Source organism: Haliotis rubra, unplaced genomic scaffold (genome assembly GCF_003918875.1).
Source record: "Haliotis rubra isolate DU_JTF1 unplaced genomic scaffold, ASM391887v1 Scf48, whole genome shotgun sequence".
Lineage (NCBI taxonomy): Eukaryota > Metazoa > Mollusca > Gastropoda > Lepetellida > Haliotidae > Haliotis > Haliotis rubra.
This window is the reverse complement of record NW_025767168.1, coordinates 183,713-201,966: the sequence shown is the minus strand read 5'-3', so window position 1 is coordinate 201,966 and position 18,254 is coordinate 183,713. Positions and strand designations below refer to the sequence as shown.

Sequence of the window (18,254 nt, the reverse complement as noted above, 5' to 3'; positions counted from 1 at the left end):
TTGGCTCGTCACGCCGAAGACCCGGGTTCGAATCCCCACATGGGTACATTGTGTGAAGCCCATTTCTGGTACCCCCCGCCGTGATGTTGCTAAAATATTGTTTGCGGCGTAAAACCAAACTGTGAGAAAAAGTAGTCATTCATTATAAGCGTGAGTCAGCCACTCCACGTAAAGGCTGGTATTGCAATAAAGAGGCTTTCAAGATGGATCTTCATATTAAGAAGCATGCAAAGAGGCCCAGGTAGGAACCCAAGATCAGCGGATCCTGGTTATCTAAGGAATGCGTCTCTTCACACGTCATTGGACGACTGGGACACCAATGTCCATGGCACTGCACGGAAAGAACTATGTATCACCAACAAATGCTCAACGAGCCAGGTGTTATATTTGAACACATCATATGCAAGACAGTTAGTGACTACATGGGAAGGTGAAAAGTCCCGTCCAGTTCATGTCGAATTCTGTCTTAGAGATATGGCCATCATCTGTGAAAAGAAGAATGCATAAGTTCTTGTAGTTATACGATAATACGTTAACAGACCGATGTTTCCTAGAGTTTATTATAAACCATGTACCGGAGATAGCATGAGGTATTAGGGGACGTCCGTGGCTACACAGAGCTGCTTCTGTTATGCGCACAAGATACCTGTGACCGTAGTTAGACTGAATCTGTCACCTGTATCACTTATGGGGTTGGCTTTCACGTTGAGCTTGTAGTGGGTGATACACCTAGAACACTGTTAAAGGCGGCGTTAAACCCTACCTGATTCATTAAAACTATTTGTTTGAGAGGCATTCTAGAAGTTGGTGGTATAGAGATGACAAAACTAAATGGATGACCAACTTCTTTATATTCACAATAGCGACGTTTCGGTATAGATTCTTATACTGTTTTCAGGCATCCAAACCATGCTGTACTTAAGGCGATGTTAAAAGGCTTAATACGTTAATGTTATTATATTTAATATGTTAAAGTTATTATATTTATCTATTTCAGGACAAACGTCAATCTGAATCAATGTAATACCCAAATGAAGGTGACGAACGCGAGTGTATGGCGGTGTCGCAAATAATCGTACACAAATCCAGTAACTGACATTGTTTCTTTGTTTACCATGACACGCACTCAGCAAGTGTATGGACCTCGGTGTCGACTAAATAATCGCAAGGACACGACAATCCTACGTCAACTGACATAATGACCCCATCGATCTTAGCTACATCAAGCATGACACGCTGATCAACCAAATCGTCATGCCTGACAAGCTGACACCTTGATCGTCTCATACGTCAAGCCTGGTTTGCTGACGACCAGGTTGCAATACTGTGTATCGGACGTAAGCTACTGCACTATCCTGGGAGTAATGCCATCAGGGATTTTATACGAATTAATATGCAAACATGTTTATAGCATAGTGTGTTGCAGGTCAGTTAGAATAAATGATAAATGATACTATGTTTGAGGAGGAAGAGCGGATTTTCATATTTTGCTGTCTGTTTACAAAGTAGTCAACAGAAAATATTCATCTACATGCCAGGTTGCATTCATACTTAAACACACGCTACATCAGTGTCTTCGAGCAACCAATTACAATTTATCGAATACGTCACACAAACGCAATGAATATTGACATATCCTTTGGCCGAGGTGTTGCCGTTTTGTTCTTGTTATATGAAGAAAGATTCTTACCGAATTCTGTTACGAAGAATATATACGAAATTTAAATTTCTCTTTTTTAGTGATCGATACATGAAAAAGGGAAACACATTTTCCTGTGTTAAATTATACAACCTTTAAGAGACACATTTAAAACACCCAGCACGGTCTGTATTTCTAGTGGTCTAGTCGAGGTGAGGTAGGAAAGGGGTTTGACATCGAATCGCACTCATGTGCGTGCGTGCGTGTGGGCGTGGTGCGTGCGTGAGATACCATGCTACAACACTCCGAGCCAACCAATCCTTCTATCCCTTCCATGCTAAATGCCGGGCAGGGTCCCACCATGTTCATGGTGCTTTCTTTCAGCAAACTTACACTATGTTAGACAGGAATTTCATGTTCATGGAACAAATTGCAGAATCAGACCTACCGTCGTCGTCGAAGTAGTTACAGAAGCTGGTGAGCTCGCTTGAGTCAATCTGGCTGTCGACGTTGTTGTCAAGGTGGCGGAAGAACAGGGGAGTTTGGTGTGCAAAACGCAAATTCAGGAACGTCCATTTTAACTCGAACTCAAGTTTACTGATCACGTGGTCTCCTAAATTGAAGAAAATAATGAGCTCATTACGATTCACGAGATACATACATGTATGTCCACTATCGAACACATATTTGGACATATATTTCCATATGTGCTTATGAAAAATGTGTGTGCCTGTCTATACGTATTGTATTCTATATACACTTGAAACCAAAAAGAAACAGCCAAAATTGATGGCAGAGTTCTTAAAACAGTACCATTTGGTTTACGAGATATCTATTTATCTTAATGATGTTTTACTCGTGAAAATCTGGGTTAGAATTGGTTTACAGCAGCCCATGCTTGTCGTAAGAGGAGACTAACGGGATCGGATGGTCAGGCTCGTTGACTGTGTTGACACATGTCATCGTATCCCAGTTGCGCAGATCGATGCTCATGCTGTTGATGACTGGATTGTCTGTTCCAGACTCGATTATTTACAGACCGCCGCCATATAGCTGGAATATTGCTGAGTGCGGCGTAAAACAACAACCCAGCCCAACCCAACCTAATGATGTGGCACCAAAGTGGCAAACTTCCAACACCTTCATCACTTTAATCTTTAACTGACACACCATGATATAGATAAAACATTCTCAAAGCGGCGTTAAAACACACTCACTCACTCACTCACACGTTTTTAACATTAAATCGATAGAGACTATAATTTCTATAAGGGTATTGATATAGACGTGGCATTGCCATGATTGTGGGATTGTATGATATCTTAGGAATGCGACACAAATATTTGACATTTTAAATCAAAAGAAATGTTTCTTGCAGCGGTTCACCGACCATCGCCGTCGAAATGCAGCCAGAAGTTCCGACATTCTGAGTTGGTGAGCCTGGTGTCATTGTTTTTGTCATAGAAGCGGAACAGTTCGTCATGGGGTTCTTCCAGCTGACTGAAATGAGTGGAGAATTATAAAACAAGGTGACAAGTAGTTGGGAAATTACAGTAGTCAAATGTGCGTATACGTAATGGAGTCTACATTGTACACATGACCATTGAAATATAAGAACGTCTTCTGACTTCCGGGGCGGTGGGGTAGCCTAGTGGTTAAAGCGTTGGCTCGTCACGCCAAAAACCCGGGTTCGAATCCCCACATGGGTACAATGTGTGAAGCCCATTTCTGGTGTCCCCCGCCGTGATGTTGCTGGAATATTGCTAAAAGCGGAGTAAAACCATTCTCAGTCAGTCTTCTGACTTCCAACGAACAACACGTACATGAAGCTAAAGATGGTAGCCTGAGTACATACAGGCTACCAAAGCTGTACATATAGTGCTTCTTACGAACAACACGTACATGAAGCTATAGATGGTAGCCTGAGTACATACAGGCTACCAAAGCTGTACATATAGTGCTTCTTACGAACAACACGTACATGAAGCTATAGATGGTAGCCTGAGTACATACAGGCTACCAAAGCTGTACATATAGTGCTTCTTACGAACAGCACACATATGGACATAATGCTGGATAAATATAGCATACGTTAAACTAAAGTGGTACTTACGAAGTGTACACAGCAAAAAGCACAACTAAACAAACTATCTTCCACAACATACTGTTAGTTTCCTTGTATACCGTGTGTCTCCTACATAGAACAAGGTGAAATATTTATTGATAAGCTTTTGACCGGAATTATCTGATAAGGAAACCTGTAATAAAGATCGGGTCTATTTCTGTACTACGTTGTCTTGTATTGTAATCCTAATTTATAGGTTATAAATGTGTAACAAAAATGACACAAGCCCTTTGATGTATCTCTCTTGTTGAGAATAAACAATGACTGCATGGTTGAGTTGAGCAAATGTGTATTATTTCATGTACACAAATAGCAGTACAGCTGTATACGTATATAAGGAATGGGTGGGGAGTGAACGTTTTGTGCACTCTGCAGTCAACACTATTGCAGCTGTGTAACGAGGGTCTGTAATTCATCGGGTCTCGACCACACTAGTGGTTGACAGCATAAGCGACGGTCCCTGATGTCGTAAACGATGACACATTATCAGACTGTTTACATCCTGCATACAGCTTATTGTATTTATTCTCGCCAAATATGGAGTACTGGAAACCTCTCTCCCATAATGCATACGTTATATAAACATCACTCGGCTTAAAACATGAAAACACTACCACGATACTCGTATCAAATGCATCCCCGGTGAATAACTATACACAGAGAATTTAATTAAGCACCCCCTGTATCTTTGCAATGATACACGTACATCAACACGTACATTTAAAATCTCGTGGTGACCACGATGAAAGAACATGAGTTTTTCTGATCCGTATGATCCTTTGACTCATAAAAAAACCCGTCAGAATGTATTGGAATCAATGTTGATGTTATGATGGCAATTGCACATTGTAAGAAAAAAGCACTGAATTTAATACAAACCATACTTTTTTTGGTTTTATTTATTATTTAAAGGTCTACACTAAAATGAATTAAATTTGACAATCATGTATTCCTTTATTCCATAACATGAAGAAGTACGTGAAGCTGACATTTCAGCAACCGGAAATCAGTCTGTACAAGTCCTCGGAGTGAAAACAACACACAACAGAGCAATATGATATAACTAACCATTTATTCTAAAATGAACGATGCTTTCAGCTTAATATAAATCACTACAAAGGTATTACAGTGGCAGTACAAATTCAAAGACAGTATAGTATATAAGCAGATATTAGAGCAATAAAGACAGTGGTGGTAGTATTCACCCCATTGCAGCAAAGGTCAAGTTTCCAAAATAGGCTGAGTATCCAGGTTAAGAAAATCTCCACACAATTGCTGGTCTTCTTGTGAGGTGAGGTGAAATTGGGTTTAACGTCGTACTAGAGAATATTGCGCTCATATGACGACGTGCATGCGTGTGTATGTGTATGTGCGGCTGCTTGTACTAGCCCAGACTAAAGCTGGTTTTATAGTGCTAGCCCACTGAGATACCAAGCCGCAGTGAAGCATGAATATGCCACTCAGACACATTATACTGACTCCGAGCCGACCCGTCCTTGTTGTACCCATTAATGCCGAGCGCCAGGCAGGGACCAACAAGTACCATATTTTAACGTATTTTGGTATGTCGCGGTCGGGGATTCAACCCGCGACCTTCCGCTCTCCGGGGTCTTCTTTTAATTTTAGTTGTAATATTGAAGTAACCCAGTGGTTAAAACGTTCGCTCGTCACGCCAAAGACCCGGATTCGACTTCCCACATGTGCACAATGTGTGGAGCCCATTGTTGGTGTCCCCCGCCACGACATCGCGGGAATATTGCACAAAAGCGGCATAAAATTAAATTCACTCTTGTAATATGAGATGCGATTCAAGAATTAGCTACTCTTATATACCTACGAAACAGATGCCAGGAAATTCTCCAACTTACTGGATCAGAATATAATGGAAAGGCCCATGGGGTTGCAGCACCTTCTAAAACTTGGCCTAAATATAGCACACCAAATATACAGTGTATTACAACATTGTTACTTAAGGAATAACATTGCCACAGTCATGACACCATTAAGTTGGGTACTGATGTCTGGGTTAACTTATGTTTGTTTGGATAAAGACACGTGAAAATGTCCTGCCAGAACAAGAAACTTCACTGCGGCATGGTATCTCAGTGGGCTAGCACTATAAAACCAGCTTCAGTCTGGACTAGTACAAGCAGCCGCACATACACATACACACGCATGCACGTCGTCATATGAGCGAAATAATCTCTAGTACGACGTTAAACCCAATTTCACCTCAACTCACCTCACCTCATTTGCAATAATATGTAAGTATTAGTTTCCTGACTCCAGCAGTAGTACTATTGCCATGCTTCCCGGTTTGCGTTAACAAATCAACTTCTCAGCAGTAATACGATAGCGGATAAATCAACACTCCTTCACAATTGATGTCCGATCAATAACTATGTAAGCATAAAAACGGGTTGTAATTGTCCACAAGCAACAGTAATATTAACCATTGATTAACTCTTTCACAATCAATAAACCTACAACAGACAGTATATCACTTTAAAGTAATGATAAAGCTATAATACCTTTACCTCATTTATACCTAATCGGTAGCCATTATTAGGACGCCATGGTCAGTAGCAGTGGTTGAATTGGTGAATAATCAAACGTCAAACGGATCTGTTTCACAAAATCCCTGACGTTGAACATTATCCAGATATCACACAAAAGATGCCCCAAAATATTTTTCGTTGAGCTGATGCCAGACCCATACTTCCACTATGCCTGTTGTCACCTATACTCAAAGCACTGAAGGAGAAAAGAGTGTCTCAGAAGCTCGAGTACACAATTAAGAATTGAGTGAGTATGGAAGAAATCCACATACGTCATAAACGTTTTTCACACACATGGATAGTTCATGCAATACCATTTCATATAAACTGTAATTATTGTAGGCCAGCATTGTGATTCATGTGTAGGGCGTTGTAAAAATATGCATACTTTAACTATTGGCTACGTTTGGCATATACTGGCGGCTTTCTTGAAATATGTGACGTTGTGTTGTTATTCCTCGGTTATTGTTGGGTGTCCATTTGTATGGGCAAGTTAGGCCATGATTATGAGTGCAAATGACCTTCGAACACGCACACGACGTTTGTCTTGTGTACTGCACGGCCCCTTTATATGTCGCATGTTCTGTGGTAGGGAGCTTTGAAGTATTTCACAGCCTATAAAACACAACCGTAAAGTCTCATACAACAACCACTGAGGAAATGGTCATGAATGTTCACACACGTTTAGTGTAAGACTCCTGCCTATGGCATTCATGCTGACAAATGTTGGACTTCCGAGGTAGAGTAGATAACCCCGTAACTGTCAACACACGTAGTGACAAGAGTAGTTAACTCCGTAACTGTTAACACACGTAGTGACAAGAGTAGATAACTCCGTAAGCGTTGATACACGTAGTGACAAGAGTAGTTAACTCCGTAACTGTTAACACACGTAGTGAACACAGGCCCTTGTGTCTTTGCGAGGATTAAAGATGTTAAAAAAACATATAACATTTCAGATGACCCCCGACTCGAAATGCTTCACAGTGCAATACATTATGACAAGGCGGGACACATCGGTGTACCCTACCCGCCTGCTTTGCTGATCGCTACGCTACCTTTGCATGCAATCGATTAAAACCTAATATAGACATAATCATGGATGATTTGCCTATCGAGCACCACTCATGACACCTACCAATTCTTTATTGTTATTTCTGCAAGTCGATTGAAACCCGATTTTGACCACCAACTAAACGATCTTGACACAAATGGATGACTATGTGTCCGCACAAAACAGGGGTGTGGTCAAAGCAAGCCCTGTGGTTGGGTGATCCTTGTTTAGGAGACATTTACAACTGATGCTTTCTTTTGAGAAGCCATTGCTCGAAAAATATTCTTACATTAAGCAGTCGATGAAAGAAAATAGTCCCGCGAACTTATAAAGAATTGCAGATTTGCAAGCGTTGACCAATCAGAGGGCTTGCTTCGATCACACCCCCGTTTTGTGCGGAGATATCGTCATCCATTTGTGTCATGATCGTTTAGTTAAGAGTCAAAATCGGGTTTCAATCGACTTACAGAAATGACAACAAAGAATTGGTAGGTTTCCTGATTTGTGCTCGATAGACCAATCATCCATGATTATGTTTACATTAAGTTTTAATCGATTACATGCGATGGTAGCGTATCGATCGGCAAAGCAAGCGGATGGGGGTATACCGAAGTGTCCGGCCTTGTCACAATGTATTGTAGTGTGTAGCATTTCGAGTCGGGGGTCATCCCCCCAAAATATTCTTTTAATCGTTAATCTTCGCAAGGACACGAGGGCCTGTGGTAGTGACAAGAGCAGATAACTCCGTAACTGTAAACACACGTAGTGACAAGGTAGTTAACTCCGTAACTGTCAATACACGTAGTGACAAGAGTAGTTAACTCCGTAACTGTCAACACACGTAGTGACAAGAGCAGACAACTCCGTAACTGTTAACACACGTAGTGACAAGAGTAGATAACTCCGTAACCGTTAACACACGTAGTGACAAGAGTAGATAACTCCGTAACTGTTAACACACGTGGCGACAAGACGAGTTAACTCCGTAACTGTTAACACACGTAGTGACAAGAGTAGATAACTCCGTAACTGTTAACACACGTAGTGACAAGAGTAGATAACTCCGTAACTGTTAACACACGTAGTGACAAGAGTAGTTAAGCCCGTAACTGTTAACACACGTAGTGACAAGAGTAGATAACTCCGTAACTGTTAACACACGTAGTGACAAGAGTAGATAACTCCGTAACCGTTAACACACGTAGTGACAAGAGCAGATAACTCCTTAACTGTTAACACACGTGGCGACAAGACGAGTTAACTCCGTAACTGTTAACACACGTTGTGACAAGAGTAGATACCTCCGTAACTGTCAACACACGTAGTGACAAGAGTAGATACCTCCGTAACTGTTAACACACGTGGCGACAAGAGTAGTTAACTCCGTAACTGTTAACACGCGTAGTGACAAGAGTAGTTAACTCTGTAACTGTTAACAGACGTGGTGACAAGAGAAGATAACTCCGTAACTGTTAACACGCGTAGTGACAAAAGTAGATAACTCCGTAACTGTTAACACACGTAGTGACAAGAGTAGTTAACTCCGTAACTGTTAACACACGTAGCGACAAGAGTAGTTAACTCCGTAACTGTTAACACGCGTAGTGACAAGAGTAGTTAACTCTGTAACTGTTAACAGACGTGGTGACAAGAGAAGATAACTCCGTAACTGTTAACACGCGTAGTGACAAAGTAGATAACTCCGTAACTGTTAACACACGTAGTGACAAGAGTAGTTAACTGTTAACCGTAACTGTTAACACACGTAGTGACAAGAGTAGTTAACCCCGTAACTGTTAACACACGTAGTGACAAGAGTAGTTAACTCCGTAACTGTTAACACACGTAGTGACAAGAGTAGATAACTCCGTAACTGTTAACACACGTAGTGACAAGAGTAGTTAACTCCGTAACTGTTAACACACGTAGTGACAAGAGTAGTTAACCCCGTAACTGTTAACACACGTAGTGACAAGAGTAGTTAACCCCGTAACTGTTAACACACGTAGTGACAAGAGTAGATAACTCCGTAACTGTAGTGACAAAGATAACGTAGTAACACACAAGAACTGTTAACTCCGTAACTGTTAACACGCGTAGTGACAAGAGTAGTTAACTCCGTAACTGTTAACACACGTAGTGACAAGAGTAGATAACTCCGTAACTGTTAACACACGTAGTGACAAGAGTAGTTAACTCCGTAACTGTTAACACACGTAGTGACAAGAGTAGTTAACCCCGTAACTGTTAACACACGTGGTGACAAGAGAAGATAACTCCGTAACTGTTAACACACGTAGTGACAAGAGTAGATACCTCCGTAACTATTAACACGCTTCGTGACAAGAGAAGATAACTCCGTAACTGTTAACACGCGTAGTGACAAGAGTAGTTAACTACGTAACTGTTAACACACGTAGTGACACTGGAAAGAGCTGCAACGGGATCGTCCATACTACTCGTCCGCTAGGACTATTTAAGTAAGTTTCATTATGGAACGAATAAAGCCTGTCAATGCAAATAATAATCGCCGAACTCCTCATGTTGTCGTAACACAGGCATACTTTTCCAACTCATGTTCAACATGCAGTTCACGAACCACAAACTTAATGCATTCAGAGCACTGAATGTCGACGCTACCGGTAAATGTAACACTCGTTCCTCTTATACTATGTATACAATACGGTACTGTCGATACTATCGACTGCCTTGATTCAATACCAGCCTAGGCTCCGTTTAGCGACATATCTCTACGATCAATCCCTGTATAAGAGGGAGGTGTGTGGGTCGCTGAACAGAACGTCAACTAATCGGGACAATGTTAGACCGATCAAGTATCTATATACTTCTCTTACCAGCCCCAAAGGATAATTACACTGTGGTAAGTAGGCAGCAATCCATGTTGTTTTGTTATGTAGTAGTGTTACTGAGGTTTAGCATATTACGTGTTAATGGTGCTGCACAAACGGTTGCTATTTGCCTGTGTGGTTGTGTAAGGGAAGAATTAGGGTACCTATCCTTAAACACACATTGGAATGATAATGACTTTATTTTGATACAAGTATATACACTTTTTGTATTTGATCTTGTCATGCTTGGTGGTGTAGTATTCAAGTTATTGTCTCATAATATGTCATAAATTCAAAATACCGGTAACTGTATACAAACAGTATGTTACACAATACTTGAAACTTTGCCCTGAAGTTGTCGAGACACACACACACACGCATACAGAGAGAGAGAGAGAGAGTGTGAGAGAGAGAGAGTGTGTGTGTGTGTGAGAGAGAGAGAGAGAGAGAGAGAGAGAGAGAGAGATTACTTCTATGAAGTGGTTACTGATTGGCAAGTTTTGAAACTAATCACAGATTCCTCCTTATCATGACATAGTTTGTCAGAACCACACCAGTGGGCTATGATTATATACTGGTGCATTATAAAGTCCTCAATAGACAATGCAGTGGTTAATACTATGAGCAAAGGTTTAACCTATGTCGCCATGTGGCCAAACCATACCACCCGATCCGTTAAGTCGCTTCCTCCTGAAGATTATGTTGCTGAGATGCAAGTCTCACCCTGCATACTAGAATAACAACTAGTCTCTGAAATGAACATATTTTACTGAAAAAAGTTCATAGTAAAAGAATATAAAATATAATGAAAAGGAGCCCTGAGACCTTCTTCAAGCTGAGGAAATCTAGACTTGCCACATTTTCTAGACTTGTGTGGGCTTTCTTGGATATATTTGCTTCAGGGTCTGTACGAGAGACTACCGGCATACTAACAGGTCGTTCCACATCAGGTTGGCGCACTATAACATTACTGCAATACTGTTTACTGACATCATTCGCTAATGGTCTCTACAGAGGTACATGTATCACTGGGTGAGTAAATACAGTTTTACGCCACATATAGCAACATTCAAATAAGGACACCAGAATGGGCGTCACGCATTATAACGGTGCGGGGATTCGAGCTCGGCCTTGATGTGATGAGGAAAAGCTTTAACCACTAGGCTACCCCACCGCCCGACTTATGAATGAAAACGCGCTGCAAGGTCATTGCGTTATAAATAATACCATGATATGAATATCTGTCAGTATTGATGTCAAATTGCTTCTGATGTAAGGCTTGGTGCTTCTGAAATCAGTGTTTTCATGAACCGATCGCAAGGTGTCAATTCGCTCTACAAGCCTAAATACATAGCCACGGTGTCTGCATACACTTGTAAATTCATCATTGATGTAAACATGTCATAAAATCAGTCGTACATAGTAATGAAGTACAAGGGAGACCATAAAGATTCAATGGAGGTGTAAATGATAGTCGTGAGCTGTATCGACCGCGCCTGTTTGTAGTCATAACCGAGTATCATCGTTTGAAATATGAGCGTTATTCAGATCCATATTTTGTCCGCGTTGGTCTGTCTGATATGTTAACCTGTCATACAGAGGCGGAGAGACCCATTGCGGGTATGGATATACAGTAGGCATGTAACACAAAGCATACAATGCATATTGCAAGGCAGTTAGACAAATCTTAGTATATGAATCTAGTGCCTATAGTGTAACTATCGACACTAATTGCTGAGATACAAAGACTGAGTGAGTGAGTGAGTTTAGTTTTACGCCGCACTCACCAATATTCCAGCTATATGGCGGTGGTCTGTAAATAATCGAGTCTGGACCAGACAATCCAGTGATCAACATGATCATCGATGTACGCATTTGGGATACGATGACATGTGTCAAACAAATCAGCGAGCCTGAACACCCGATCCCGTTAGTCGCCTCTTACGACAAGCTTGACCAATTCTAACCCGGATCTTCACGGGTTCAGATACAAAGAGCACCTGGCGTGTAGAGTATTTTCTACTGAACAGGAATTTGTTCTGTTGATGTATTAATGAGCAAATTATGTTAACTAACGCTTGATAGCCTGTAATACATTTGGTAAAACACTTCCTCATCGTACAACCAGCTGACACGTGGTCCATCCCGATTGTCGCAAGAACTGCTGCATACAGGAATCGGATGATAAACCTCAGAATTGCGTGTTGCCATACCCTGACAGTCTTGGAGCGTTAATGATGTTTCAGACACTGCTTACCTGCTCCAGAGTCGATTAGACCCAGGTCGTCTTGACATAGGTGGAACATTGTTGTGTTGAACAACATTTGTTCACTTAATTTCCATGTTTTGTGGTGTTGGTGGGGGTGGCGGTGGGGGTGAGGGGTGGTGGTGTTGGGGTGGCGGTGGGGGTGAGGGTGGAGGGGGGTGAGGGTGGCGGTGGTGGTGGTGGTGGTGGTGGGTGAGGGTGGGGGTGGGGTGAGGGTGGGGGGTGGGGGTGAGGGGTGGTGGTGGGTGAGGATGGCAGGGGTGGGGGTGAGGGTGGAGGGGTGAGGGTGGCGGTGGTGGTGGTGGGTGAGGGTGGAGGGGGTGAGGGTGGCGGTGGGGGTGAGGGTGGTGGTGGGTGAGGATGGCAGGGGTGAGGGTGGAGGGGGTGGGGTGGCGGTGGGGGGTGAGGGTGGTGGTGGGTGAGGATGGCAGGGCTGGGGTGGCGGTGAGGGTGGGGGGGTGAGGGTGGTGGTGGGTGAGGATGGCAGGGTTGGGGGGTGGCGGTGGGGGTGAGGGGAGGGTGGCAGGTGGGTGAGGATGGCAGGGGTGGGGTGCCGGTGGGGGTGAGTGTGCTGGTGGGTGAGGGTGGCAGGGGTGAGGATGTTGGTAAGTGAGGATGGCAGGGGTGGGGGTGGCGGTGGTGGTGGGGGTGAGGATGGCAGGGGTGGGGTTGGGGATGGTGGTTAGGGTGTTGGTGGGTGAGGATGGCAGGGGGTGGGGGTGAGGGGGTGTTGGTGGGTGAGGATGGCAGGGGGGTGGGGGTGGCGGTGGGGGTAAAGGTGCTGGTTTCGTGTACCACATGCATGAATATGTTAACTAAATAAACTATTAGGTTCGACCAATATAACATTCAAGGCCTGAGTAAAACATTCAAAACATTTTATAGTACACAAGTGGAAAAAAATTCCTGATTTGACGGGAAAAAACAGTGACAAAAATGATGTCTGGTGCAATACACTATTTTGACTTTCACCATGTTTGTTTGTTCAAGTGGACAGTTGACTTGTCTTTGCGTGTGTTTATAACGGTACCACGGGTGGGGAGTACGTTCAACTTATCGAGAATATCTCGAATCATCATTATTTGATAGTGATTCGAAAATTCATGTTTAGGATAACTGTCGGATCATACAATGGACTGGGCTTTTATCAGAGCTTTCACTTCAATATGGAAATGTTTTATCGCATATATTTCACATGTTGTTTTAGTGGAATGGACCAGCCTGTAGGGCCGACAACCAGTATGTATTTATCAGATCAAGCTCCGCTAAATTCAGACAGGATTAATATGAATCCGCACACTCTGAGAGTAAGTACGTGTTAAAAAACTAACCTTATATCCCCGTCAGCGCTAACTCTACTTTACCACATTTCAACAATGCCTTTGTCCCCACGAAACAATAAACGTAGAAATGGCCTCATGTTGACCCCTATATAAACAGTTTAAATTGTTACAATAGTGAGATACGAACTCTAGTGTGTGTAATCCTACGTAAAGCCTGTATACATATGGTAGGTGGTGTAGCGTATTGTGTGAGCTCTGTGTCTGGAACAGCTCGCTGGTTAACACGGCGACGCTCCAGTAGCTGGAGAGGGGCTTGACATACACTTGCTCTGGGCCAACGAGGTGAGGATTGCAATGGGACGTCAGAGGTCAACGGGGAGATTATCAAACAAAGGTACTTAGTTATGCTTTACTGACAATGTATGCATGTTCATTTATGTTTACAAGCTAGGGCAATACTACAAACCACAACACTGTTCAACGGCTGTTGTATACAACATCATATTGACGATATTTTAAAATACTTTGTATTATTGTGAAGAGAGATAGAAGCAAGGAGAGAGAGAGAGAGAGAGAGAGAGAGAGAGAGAGAGAGAGAGAGAGGGGAGGGAGAGAGCTTATTAGTCAAAATATTCTTATCTTTATGAAGTTTAACACGTACTTTATCCCTAACCTTTTCGTACTTAGCCTAGGTATTACAAAATCTTCATTTCATATAAGTGGTGATAAGTAATTATAGTATATTCATTATATATACCACGAATACGATGGTGGTATGTGGGCGTAATAAGTAATACAAAAATACATATCTATTATATACATAAATGCCTTTAATACAGACTCAAACATTTCTTCTTCCCGAGAAACGGGTAATTTTTAAATGATGAGCTAAACAACTTATCACATTTACATTCCTTTGGGGACAGCTAGATTCTGTCTTGATGGATACTGATGAATGTATCGAGGTATGAAACTATTTCTTCTTTCTTGTAATATGGGCAAACTAAGACATTCATCCTCTGTTTCCAAGTAGTCACAACTATCACCGGGCACAGATAAGGCAATGATTCCACTTTTGTAAAATGTTTGCTGAGCTCCTCTTTTTGTGCTTTTAAAGCATGTGCTAAGCATCAAAATTCATCAAGTGCCGGTATAAGTAAGTTATGTTTTATTGCATTTTGATGTAGGCGTCACCGGTTTCAGTTTGTTTATTTATTTGCAATACACATTGAGAACTAATAGCTACTCGATGAAGTGCATATACGATATAGGCAAACACATAACCTGCCATGTGCGACAGTGACGATAATAATATGTTGTGTCCTGTAGTTACTTATCTTGTAAGTCATTTCGTGGCCTCCCTCGCCAGTGTCCAGTGGGTTTCATGCATATGGCAAACATGGCATAGGTTTATTTTATCAAACAAATTTGGTAAGAGTTTATTCGTAAGCAACCTCCGTCCCGTATTGTGAGTGAGTTGGATCTAGCATCGTTGGGAATAATATAATATTGAACATCATATTAATTGAAAGTGGAGGGACCTTTGAGAGTTGAGAACACATATTCTTATGTGATATGATATAAAAGCACTGTTTCCGTAATCATTAAAGTTATGCTTAAATCAGAATCCGTTGTAAGATTCTGAATATATTTACTAAGCATGATCAAATTTCAAATTTTCAATTTTTGTTTTGCATGCTTTGAGACAACAATAGCTCTGCCATTGCATTAATACACCCCTGGCTTCCATTAAACTTCCTTGCATTGCTAATGTAAACACTGTGTAGGTTTGTTTTGAAGATGAGTATGTCTCTGCATGGGTACGTGTTGAATGCAGGCTGTAATGAGAGGGTAGCGAGGTAATCCTGTATTTTGCCTGCAACTCACGTTCAACCTGAACCAGAGACTGGCCAAGCGTGTCAGTTGGTATGAATGGGACTTGGTGTGTATGGGTGCAAAAAACTATATGCATATATTCCCATGAATCTTACCATATACATGGGCTTTGGTGCGTTGAATTTGACGTATTGCGTGATTCGTAGTAACTTATAAAACATTAGCATTGTCATAAATGGGGCTTGGGGCAGCGAACTTATAAAGCGATGCACATGCAGTGGATGTGAGTGTGTATGAGTGTCGGTGTGAGTGTTGCCGTGTGTGTGTTGGTGTGTGTATGTGTGTGCGTTCGTGCGTGCGTGTGTGCGTGCGTGTGTGTGTGTGTGTGTGTGTGATCTATCATTATTGCTTTTAGTCTGTCCTCACAACAATATGTTGGCTGTGAAGGCATAGTTGGTGTTAACCACACGTTTAAATGTTTCATGTCTTTAATGAAACACACAATCCCCTGCCGCTCCCGGATCAAGGTATAAATCGCTGCATGAAGCCGAACGCGGGGCAGACTTCATTAACCAGAACCTTTTTCTGCTGTGCTTGATTTCGTCGTTCAAAACATTCAAGTGTAACAAAAAGTGTGACAAAAGTGTAACAACAAGTGTGACAAAAGCTTGATGTCAACCAAAGGACTTTTTCAACGATTATATCTATCGATATTTCAATGTATGATACAGATTTGACGTTTCCGGGGGATGATTAAAGACCATTATCACCTCAGTGTTTAGTTGTAGTGTTGTTGCGTGATCCAATACCTGCCATTTCACAAAGTATACCCGTCCGCGCTGGTGTTCAGCCAAACCTGTTGGCGACACGAACCACCATTCAGAAAGTTGTTCTCATTCCTTTAGCGTCCACTTTGCCGGGTCTCAGTACTACCCAATTATTCTGTATCCATTACTGACTGCTATAAACAGATGAAACCTAGATTCGTTTGTCTGATAAATCGTTCGCATTTATTTTTCAAAGACCGTAGTCTTTATAGATCCCATAAATCTTTTTTATTGTGAACATTTTTATTCCTGTATCCAGGATTATTGGTATTGATCAAATAATTGGAAAGTCGGGAAGTGCAGTAACTATTTCCGTCCCACGAATGCGGGGCAAAATGGCGTACTCTTGGCCTCAATAGCCGAACCCTGGATTGGTGCATCCCTTCTATCAATCAATCGTAAGGGAAATCAATTGGCGGTCTATTCACGGGAGATGTCAGGTCGTTACAACCTGTGGGGTTTTAAAATATTGAAGTAATACATTTATTGGCTTTCGCAAGCGATCAGTTGTTTCTTTTTGTTATAAATTTAATTCAGAGATTGATGTGGGTCTTATCTCGGGTCATAACGATGCTCCTTTTTCACATGAGACAGAAATAGTAAACATTAGAAGGAGATGTCTAGTCTCAGACAGTCACCCAATACATGCTGTATTTGCAACAATACTCATCACTCATCCCGCCTTGATGCTTACATCGACCAATCTTTTAGATTTCAGCATTCAGACACCATAATAACTTCTTGTTGCAGACCGCCTCCGTGGTGTAGTGGTTAGAGCGTCCGCCAGGAGAGCGGAAGGTCGCGGGTTCGATCCCCCGACCGCGTCATACCAAAAGACGTTAAAATGTGGAACTTGTTGGTCTCTGCCTGGCGCTCGGCATTATGGGTACAACAAGGACTGGTCGGCTCGGAGTCAGTATACTGTGTCTGAGTGGGGTATTCATGCTTCACTGCGGCATGGTATCTCAGTGGGCTAGCACTATAAACCAGCTTTAGTCTGGGCTAGTACAAGCAGCCGCACATACACACGCATGCACGTCGTCATATGAGCGAAATATTCTCAAGCACGACGTTAAACCCAATTTCACCTCACCTCACCTCACCTCACCTCACCTCACTTCTTGTTGCTGTCAGATTTCATTCCCGAAACTCACCAAACCATTGCGAAGCGTGTATACAGAAATGCATTTGACTGAAAATATATATCTTAATAGTTTATGTGAATAGCGAAAGTCGTATTACAACAGAGATTCTATCTCAGTGCACATACCGAAGAATAAAGACATCTCACTCAAGATGACAGCCGTATTCATATACAGCCCTAGCTATTAGGGAATGTAACCTTTCAGGTGTCAATACTTTATAAGTGTTCGGCGAGTAATTGACAGATTCACCAATATCTACAACACGGAGAACAGGGCCATAGCTGTACCGTATACAGAAATATAATATTTCTAGTATATGGGGAAGATATATATTTATATATGTACATTTACACATTAGGATTTGTATTTTCGAACCGAACTAAGCAGGAAATCTAATATCTGACTATTAACATAAGGGATACATCCGATTGTTTAGTAACAGAGCAGGCCCTTGTGCTCTATGGACAATCACAATGCTTAAACACAGAAATGAGCTTCGCACGTTGTTGAAGCATTCTAAGACTTGAAGCTGAGTTCACATGCAGTGACATATGAAAATGTAAGGAAGAAAGTTTGATGGATATCAAGAACACAACGTTTCGGAGTATATACTTACTCCTTCATCAGGTGAATAATGAAAATGTGTTCAAAGCATACATGTACGTGCACGAC

At 41.9% G+C, this 18,254-nt stretch overlaps 1 protein-coding gene across 1 annotated transcript; it reads right to left on the bottom strand.

Annotated features, from left to right (window-relative positions):
* Window positions 1-363: 363 nt before the first annotated feature.
* On the bottom strand, window positions 364-3,853 carry LOC124291051. The gene is made up of 4 exons (XM_046727948.1): window positions 3,753-3,853; window positions 3,030-3,139; window positions 2,088-2,252; window positions 364-485 (listed from the first exon to the last, which is right to left on the bottom strand). The coding sequence occupies exons 1-4, from the start codon at window positions 3,800-3,802 to the stop codon at window positions 412-414; spliced, it is 399 nt and encodes a 132-aa protein (XP_046583904.1). The 5' UTR covers window positions 3,803-3,853; the 3' UTR covers window positions 364-411.
* Window positions 3,854-18,254: the final 14,401 nt, after the last annotated feature.

Coding starts and splice junctions, on each gene's coding strand:
- LOC124291051 (XM_046727948.1), bottom strand. CDS start 3,802: ATGTTGTGGAAGATAGTTTGTTTAGTTGTGCTTTTTGCTGTGTACACT. Junction 3,140..3,752: donor CTTTTTGCTGTGTACACTTC/GTAAGTACCACT, acceptor CACTCATTTCAG/TCAGCTGGAAGAACCCCATG. Junction 2,253..3,029: donor GCTGCATTTCGACGGCGATG/GTCGGTGAACCG, acceptor TCTTCAATTTAG/GAGACCACGTGATCAGTAAA.